We start from the raw sequence: 8,466 nt of genomic DNA, 5'->3' as shown, positions 1-8,466 counted from the left end.
AAGTAATGACTTCATGGGATGTCGGGCCCCTATCTGGTCTGCATTCTGTGCTGTGCTATGGCCAACGCCCCTCTAAGGCCAGTGGACAGGCAAGAGATAGCCTTAATGCCCCCAGGCCCACCAGGCCTAGACCCCCCATTGTCTCTAGGTATGATAAGAAACCCCACCCCTGTAGCCCCCACCCTTCTCCTGGGCAATGGCTACAGCTTGTCAGGGTCTCTGCACTGTGTATATAAGGAGATCCTGGAAACGAACACCAGCAGATCAGTCTTTGAGTGCACTCGGCTCCAGCACAACCGCCTACCATCACCACCATGTCTCTGACGAACAGTGAACGGGCCATTGTCATGTCCATTTGGGACAAGATCTCCTCGCAGGCTGATGCCATTGGCATTGAAACTCTGGAGAGGTAAGCACCAAAGGGAATCGCCTGACTAACCAAGCCAAAGACCAGGGAAGGGGGTGATGAGGTGGAGATGCTGCAGAGATGTGAGGAGGGCCGATCAGGGGTCTCATACAGAAGGGGACAGTAAGAAATGGTAGAGAAAAAGCCAGCCTGAAACCCTGGCTACCCATGCGGCTGAGGTCTGAGGATAGTGGTTCCAGTCTGGGCAGAAAAGTCTCCAAGAGACTCTTATTTCCAATTAACCACTCAAACCCAGGCGTGGTACTGTGGCTCAGTGGTAGAGCACTAGCCTTGGGCAAAAGAGCTCAGCAACAGCATCCAGGACCTGGGTTTAAGCCCACAACAGAAGAAAAAATAAGAAAAAAGGAAAAGGCCTTGAGCAAGAAAGCCAACAGAAGGAGACGGTGCAGGTCCTGGGAATCAGAGGGCTTCCGGAGGAAGGGGTCAGGAGGGCATAAAGTAGAACTGAGGTAGGATCTCTCTCACTGTCCTCTTGAAGTCAGGCCAGAGGTCTCCACAACACGTCCAGTGGATGATGGATGGATGCATGGCTGGACGAAGTAACGGTGGGCAGCTGAGGAACAGGCAAAAGCCTCCCCAGTAGCTGTGGGGAGGCAAAGCTTGCCACACTCGAGCCTGGGGCAGTAAGAAAACTAAGCGATTCATTGTTCACTATGCCAGTATTGGGTTTGACCTCAGGCCCCAGTGCTGTGCTTTTTCCTCAAGGCAGGCGCTCTACCACTTGAGCCACGCCTCCCTCCACTTGTTTCTTGTTGTTGTTTTTTAAACTGTCTCATGGAGATGGAACTGTAGATTTTCCTGCATGTGCTGGGTCAGAACAGTGATATTGCGACCTTCGCCTCCTGAATAGCTTGGATTACAGGCTGCTTGTGCTTGGCTTTTATTTAAAACGCTCATGGTTCTTCAACATAGCTTGGCTTTGCTTTCATTTTAAAAATATTTAGCATTTTTTCTGACACCTGCGTGGTGGTTGGGGTTTTTTTGTTGGGGGTGGGGGGTCATGGGGCTTGACCTGGGCCCTTGGGCCAAGCCCCACTTCCGGTTTCCTGGAGGTAAACTGAGGTAAGCGTGCCGGGCTGGCTTTGAACCTCGGTCCTCAGGTCTCGCCTCCTGAGCCCCCACGCCCGGCTCGGCTGGTTGGCTGAACACCCTCCGGCTTGCACGCCGCCGGGCGCGCGGACGCGGGCACCTCACCGCCCTCTCCCCCCTAGGCTCTTCCACAGCTTCCCGCAGACCAAGACTTACTTCCCGCACTTCGACCTGCACGCGGGGTCGCCGCAGCTGCGCGCGCACGGGGCCAAGGTGATGGCCGCCTTGGGCCAGGCCGTCAAGAACATCGACCACATGCAGAGCGCCCTGACCCAGCTGAGCGAGCTGCACGCCTACATCCTCCGCGTGGACCCCGTCAACTTCAAGGTGGGCGCGAGGAGGGGGCTCCGCGGGAGGGGCGGGGCCTGCCGGGAGGGGAGGGGCCTGTCCAGAGGGGGCGGGGCCCGACGGGGCGGGGCCTACCGGGGCGGGGCCGGGCGGGCGGGGCGGGGCCTGACCCGGGGCGGGGCCTACACCGAGGGGCGGGGCTTAGCTGAGCTCGGGTCCTGAGCTCCTCCGGTCCTGAGCTCCCGCCTGCCCGCCGCCCGCAGCTCCTGTCTCACTGCCTGATGATCACCCTGGCCGCGCACATCCCCGACGACTTCACGGCTGAGGTCCACGCCGTCTGGGACAAGTTCTTGTCCCTCGTGTCCTCCATCCTGACCGAGAAGTACCGCTGAGCGTCGGCCGGGCCTCTGGACGGGCTGCGGCCCTGCCCCCTCCCCTCCCCGCAGATCCTTCCCGATCCTCAATAAATGGTTGAGAACGGAACGCAGTGGGTCCCGCGTGTTCAGTACTGGGAGAGGCGGCGGGGCGCGGGGGGGGGGTGTCGGGGACGCCGCTGCCGCCGGGCGTCATCCAGAGCCCACACCGGGGCAGCAGCCGGGGCTCCCGGCCGCTCCTCCCCCTCCCGGGGCCGGCGAGGCGGGCCTCGCGCTCAGCGGCCCCGGAGGCCCTCGCAGGGCTCCGATCTCGGATCCGGTTGCGGCCACAAAGCGCACCCCCAGAGGGAGCCCTGGAGGGAGCTGGGATAGACGGAGCCCACGGGCCGCCGGTTCCCGGGCTCTCCCCGGGCAGGCGCCCGCACCGGGAGAGCCGCCCCGCGGCGGACAGCACCCATCAGCAAGCCTAGGCTCCCATGACTCACGCGCACCCGGCCCGATTTCTCAGTGCGTCAGGAAGGTTCCTTCCGACGTGGAGCCCCCCCTCTTCCCTCCTCAGCATTCAGCCCGCGGTCTGCAGGCAGGACCGGCCTCCCACCTGCAGCATGAGTTCAGAGTGCAAGACAGGGCCAGGCAGGTGGCACAGGGCAAGCTCGTGTGTGCGCACGCGTGGGCACGGGTCCCGGGCCGGGGCTCGTGTGTGTGCGCACGCGTGGGCACGGGTCCCGGGCTGGAACTCAGCCACGAGCACTGTCCCCAAGCTTCCTGCTCAAGCCACACTTCCACTTGCAGCTTTTTTGGTGCTTACTTCAAGGTGAGCATCGCATGGCCTGTCCTGCCTGGACAGGCTTCCACCCGCAATCTTCAGACCCCGGCCTACAGGCATGAGCCACTGGTGCCAGCACAGCCGTGGTGCTGGAGGGGGGGAAGCACTGCGAACCTCCCGTCCCATAGGTTTTGGTCTTGTGTATCAATAAACAGAAGTCCTCAACGCGTTTGTGCAATCTTTTGGAGAGCCAACAAGGTTATGTCATTGTTTCCTGGCAGAAAAGCTAGGAATCCTTCTAGGAAACCTTCTAGAATGCAAAGATGTGCCCTCCTGTGAGGCGCAGTGCAAAGAAACAGAGGCAGTGTTCAAATAGGGGTGTCTTTCTTTTTAACTAAAATCTGACACCATGCCATGCTATACAGTTGGCAAAGCAAGTTCACATTTGCTCGTTCATTCATTTCCCCACCAGACCCACCTCTGCTGGAACCCACAGTAGCAAGTTCTGCCTATTTTAGATAGGTGGAAAATAGTCTCAGAAGCCAACTGTATGGCCAGACAAAGTTGGGGGCTCAGGGCTACTCAGGGCTCCTGTTCTCCACTTCTTTTCTCTCTCTGCAGCAAAATTTACCCTGGCCCCTGTTCAACCTTTTCCTCTGAGCCTCTGAACTCGCTGGAAAGGGAACCCTTTGTTCAGACCACAATTCTGCAGACTTAATTTTTTTTTTTTGGTCAGTCTTGGGGCTTGCACTCAGAACTTGAGCACTGTCCTTGGGTTTTCTAAGGCTAGAGCCCTACCACTGGAGCCACAACACCACTTCTGGCTTTTTTCTATGTATGTGGTACTGAGGAATCGAACTTGGGTCTTCGTGCACACTAGGCAAGCACTCTATAATTAGGGCAAACTCCTGGCCCCTCTGTGGAACTCTTATCTCCAAGTAACCAGCAAAATGTTGGATTACAGATATGGCTCACATACAGTTCATGCTCACATACAAATCTTTAAAATAATTAAATGAACAAAAAACTGAAAGCTACTAATATTTTCACATATACTTTTTTTTTGGGGGGGGGGCAGTCCTGGGGTTTAAACTCAGGGCCCGGGCACTGTCCCTGAGCTTCTTTTGTTCAAGATTAACACTTTACTACTTGACCCACAGTGCCATTTCCAGCCTTTTCCATTTATGTGGTACTGAGGAATCCAACCCAGGCCTTTGTGCATTCTAGGTGAGCACTCTATCTAAGCCATACTTACAACCCTCACATATATCTTTTTATAAGCTTTTTAAAATGTCATTCCAAGTAGGGAGAGAGTCCCTCTGCTTTAGCTCTCCGCCGTGAAAAAGCCAACTGCCACTCTCATGTACCTGTGTTTTATTTATTTCACTTACTTTATGACACTGGAGAATGAACCCAACACCATGTCTATGGTAGACAATCATACCCAGTAATATACCCAGATCTTCTTGTACAGTTTGTTTGTTTTAATCATGGATTCTCTTCTTACACAAACTTGTCTCCAACTCATCACCTCGACTGCCTCCCAATTCTCCTTACTCATCTGTGGAAGCTCTTTACATATTAAGATGCAAGTCAAGCTTGTTGAGGTTTACCAGCTAGGTCCCAGCTACTCAAAAGGCTTAGGAGCATCATTTGAGCCCAGCACATGGGAGAACAGCATGGACAAGGCAAAAGAAAAGAAGAGAAGAGAAAGGAAAGGAAGAGGGCTGGGAGTGTGGCCTAGTGGTAAAGTGCTTGCCTAGCATGCATGAAACCCTGGGTTCAATTCCTTGGGACCACATACAAAGAAAAAGCTAGAAGTGATGTGGTGGCTTGTGGCAGAGCTCTAGCCTTGAGAAAACCCAAGGACAGTGCTCAGGCTCGGAGTTCAAGCCCAGGACTGGCAATAAATAAATAAATAAATAATAAATAGGGGAAGGAAGAGGATGAAGAGGGTGGGTGGAAGAAGAAAAGAATCAGTGGAGGGCCGGGAGTTTGGCCTAGTGGTTAAAGTGCTTGCCTAGCAAGCATGAAGACCCGGGTTCGATTCCTCGGTACCACATACATAGAAAAAAGCCAGAAGTGGTGCTGAGGCTCAAGTGGTAGAGCTTTAGCCTTGAGAAAGTCCAAGGACAGTGCTCAGGCCCTGAGCTCAAGCCCAGGACTGGCAAAAAAAAAAAAAAAAGAATCAGTGGAAAGCAAATCTACATATAAAGACAAAGAGAGAGCGTGCATTGATACAGCTTCCTTAAGACTAAGACTTCTCTCAAAAAGACTGGTTAAGCGTCTGGGAATGTAACAGTGGTAGACTGCTTGCCTAGCATGCAGGAAGCCCTGGATTCCATTCCTCAGGACCATATACACAGAAAAACCTGAAAGTGGCACCATGGCTCAAGTGAGAGTGCTAGCCTTGAGCAAAAGAAGCTTAGGGACAGAACCCCAGGCCCTGAGTGCAAACCTCAGGAAACTGCCAGGCCAGGTATTGGTGGCATATGGACGGAAGTAAACCAAGGATCCAGAAAGTGAGGGAGGAGGGTCATGAGTCTAGACTATGTGGGCTACCTGTCTACACGATGTCTAAAAAGACATTTAGCTGGGTACTGTTGGCTCACTATAATCCTAGCTCGTCAGGAGACTGAAACCTGAAGATCGCTTTTTTTTTTAAAGCTAGGTAAGACTCTTATCCCTAATTGCCAAAAGGCCAAAAGCAGAGTGCCAGCTTTGAGCAATAAACTTCAGAGACAGTGCTCAGGCCTTGAGTTCAAGATTCAGGACTTGGGCCTGCATGCCCCCCTCCACTATCCCCTCCTCCAGAAAACCTACCCAGGTTCTCACACTCATTCAGGGTTTCCCAGACCCTTCCTCCATACTCACTCAGGGTATTTCCCAGGCTGACACCTCTGTGTGAACCTGTGTGATCTGAAGTTTTCTCACTTCCCAAGCCCAGCTGCATGCTCCAGTTTTGTTTCGCCTATTGCTTTGTCAACTTAACCACAGTTTAACCAGCACTTCTTGTGGAAGGCACGGTATGGACAATTAGGTTGTTGCTGTGGGGAACACGGACAAAGGCTGGGGAACAAGCAAGGCCTCTCCCCGTGTTGTGCCATGGCTCACGGCTCTGGCTACTACTACCACCATCATGGATGAAAAAGGTTGAGTCTCGAGTGCTCGCCCACCTCCCCAGCTCCAGCAGTGTTGAGCCTTGGTAATTCTTCCTATCCTTACCCACACTAGGTGATGAGGATTGCAGGGACAGAGCTGAAGGCACGCAGGCCTTAGGGCATTCTTCCTTCTACACCTCCGTTCCACCGAGCCAAACTTTTCTTTCTGCCCTCGAGTGCTTTGCCGGGTTCACCTCAGCTAATGCAGGCGCAGCGCTGCGAAGCCTAAGTCCAGGCTGGTTCTACAGGGTGGGCTTCAGGCCAGGAGCCAGGACGGCTGGCTCTAGAGAAAAGCCCGATGCCAGGTCCCTTTCTGGGTGGAGAGGGAGCCGGTGGGCATTGGACGGGCCCCGGGCGCAGGGGCCGGGGCGGGCGGGCGTGGGGCCGGGGCCGGGGCCGAGCCGGGCGGGCGTGGGGCCGGGGCCGTGGCCGAGCCGGGCGGGCGTGGGGCCGGGGCCGGGGCCGAGCCGGGCGGGCGTGGGGCCGGGGCCGGGGCCGAGCCGGGCGGGCGCAGGGGCCGAGCCGGGCGGGCGTGGGGCCGGGGCCGGGGCCGAGCCGGGCGGGCGTGGGGCCGGGGCGGGGCCCGAGCCGGGCGCAGGCGCCCCCTGCCGGCACTACCCGGCCGGCAGCGCCCGGAGTCGGCCAATCAGGGGCGGCGGCGGCGGCGGGCGTTTCCCCAGCAACCAGGGATAAAAGCCTGGCGCCGCGAGGGCCCGGCACACTTCTGATTCTAACCCAGACTCAGAAAGGATCCATCATGGTGCTGTCTGCCGCTGACAAGGCCCACATCAAGGCTGCCTGGGCAAAGATTGGCGGCCACGGGGCCGCCTACGGCGCCGAGGCCCTGGAGAGGTGAGGACCCCGGCTCCGCCGCCCCCCTCCCATCCCGGCTCTGCCGCCCCCACCCCGATCCCGGCTCTGCCGCCCCTCCCGGCTCTGCCCCCTCATCCCTGCTCTGTCCCCCCCCGCCGCGCTCTGCCGCCCCATCCCGGCTCTGCCCCCTCATCCCGGCTCTGCCCCCCCCCCCGCGCTCTGCCCCCCACCCCAACCCCCACCCCCGCCAACTCGACTCTCCCTCACCCCGCGCCTCCCTCCTCTCTCGGCAGGATGTTCCTGGGCTTCCCCACCACCAAGACCTACTTCCCTCACTTCGATCTGAGCCACGGCTCCGCGCAGGTCAAGGCCCACGGGAAGAAGGTCGCCGAGGCGCTGACCAACGCCGTGGACCACCTGGACGACCTGCCCGGCGCGCTGTCCAATCTCAGCGACGTGCACGCCCACAAGCTGCGCGTGGACCCGGTCAACTTCAGAGTGGGTACCGGGGCCTGGGGGCGGAGCCTCGGGGCTGGGGGCGGGGCCTGGGGCGGGGGCGGGGCCTCGGGGCTGGGGGCGGGGCCAGCCCGGGCCGTGGATCCCTCACCACCGCGTCCCCCCTCACCACCGCGCCCCCTCCTCGCCCCAGCTTCTGAACCACTGCCTGCTGGTGACCCTGGCCAACCACCACCCGAATGAGTTCACCCCCGCCGTCCACGCCTCCCTGGACAAGTTCTTCACCAACGTGGGCACCGTGCTGACCTCCAAATACCGTTAAGCGCCAGCCCGGCGGCCCGCCCCGCCCCGCCCTCCCCTCCTCGCAACCTCTCCTCTTGGTCTTATGAATAAAGTCTGAGTGGGCGGCAGCCTGTCGTGTGTGGGCTCGGTGTCTGGCGGGGGGGGGGGGCGCGGCTCCGCCATGGTCGTCCATCCCTGGAGGGAAGGGGAGTGAGTGGCGGGCCGCGGGCCGGCCGAGCCTCCGCCGCTGCTCCCAGGGCCTGTCTCCCCGGGAGCCTTCCCTCCTCGGCACCTCAGGACAGGGCCCCCCGCACTCGAGCGAGCTCCCCCCAGGCTGAGAACGGGCTCAGCGCTCCCAGGGCTCCGGCCCCGCTCCCCTGCCGGCCGGCTCCTGAGGTCGGGGGAAAAAAAGGGACTCACATAAAAAGCAGTGCCCACCCACAACCAGAATGGCTTCTTGGAACCCTGCTGCCGTTCAGGGTGCGCCTCTTCCAGTTCTCGAGCGGTTCAAGAGTCTCATGGGAACATTTCCGCCCAGCCTCCTGAGTAGCTAGGGTTACGGGCGTGAGCCACTGGCACCCGGCTAAACTGTATTCATCTTTTCCAGATAACCTTATTATGTTTCTGTTATCTTTAAGTAGCTGAACAAAGGGTTATTATTATTCAATAAATCAGTCCGTAAGTACAATGCATCCTGAGGTTTTTGTATAGCCTTATATCTTTACATATACACACATTATCTATAATAAAAATTAGATTTTTGTGTTGGTGGGTCATTGGGGCTTGATCTCGGCCTGGGCGCTGTCCCTG

General features: G+C 57.9%; 2 protein-coding genes across 2 annotated transcripts; both read left to right on the top strand.

Annotated features, from left to right (window-relative positions):
• The first annotated feature begins 314 nt into the window (after positions 1–314).
• Positions 315–2,230, top strand: Hbz (hemoglobin subunit zeta). The gene is made up of 3 exons (XM_090325030.1): positions 315–409; positions 1,639–1,843; positions 2,068–2,230. The coding sequence occupies exons 1-3, from the start codon at positions 315–317 to the stop codon at positions 2,194–2,196; spliced, it is 429 nt and encodes a 142-aa protein (XP_090181156.1). The 3' UTR covers positions 2,197–2,230.
• A 4,589-nt stretch (positions 2,231–6,819) lies between these two features.
• Hba1 (hemoglobin subunit alpha 1) lies at positions 6,820–7,784 on the top strand. The gene is made up of 3 exons (XM_090324667.1): positions 6,820–6,957; positions 7,212–7,416; positions 7,568–7,784. The coding sequence occupies exons 1-3, from the start codon at positions 6,863–6,865 to the stop codon at positions 7,694–7,696; spliced, it is 429 nt and encodes a 142-aa protein (XP_090180793.1). The 5' UTR covers positions 6,820–6,862; the 3' UTR covers positions 7,697–7,784.
• Positions 7,785–8,466: the final 682 nt, after the last annotated feature.

The sequence above is a fragment of the Megascapheus bottae genome, chromosome 36 (assembly GCF_031878675.1).
Source record: "Megascapheus bottae isolate mThoBot1 chromosome 36, mThoBot2.hap1, whole genome shotgun sequence".
Classification (NCBI taxonomy): domain Eukaryota; kingdom Metazoa; phylum Chordata; class Mammalia; order Rodentia; family Geomyidae; genus Megascapheus; species Megascapheus bottae.
The sequence above is the reverse complement of the archived record's forward strand: the minus strand, read 5'-3'. Positions and strand labels throughout refer to the sequence as shown.

Bases quoted from the DNA above. Each gene is read 5' to 3' on its own strand.
- Hbz (XM_090325030.1), top strand. From the start codon at position 315: ATGTCTCTGACGAACAGTGAACGGGCCATTGTCATGTCCATTTGGGAC. The intron at 410-1,638 runs GTAAGCACCAAA...TCTCCCCCCTAG, and splicing joins GGCATTGAAACTCTGGAGAG to GCTCTTCCACAGCTTCCCGC. The intron at 1,844-2,067 runs GTGGGCGCGAGG...CGCCGCCCGCAG, and splicing joins TGGACCCCGTCAACTTCAAG to CTCCTGTCTCACTGCCTGAT.
- Hba1 (XM_090324667.1), top strand. From the start codon at position 6,863: ATGGTGCTGTCTGCCGCTGACAAGGCCCACATCAAGGCTGCCTGGGCA. The intron at 6,958-7,211 runs GTGAGGACCCCG...CTCTCTCGGCAG, and splicing joins GGCGCCGAGGCCCTGGAGAG to GATGTTCCTGGGCTTCCCCA. The intron at 7,417-7,567 runs GTGGGTACCGGG...TCCTCGCCCCAG, and splicing joins TGGACCCGGTCAACTTCAGA to CTTCTGAACCACTGCCTGCT.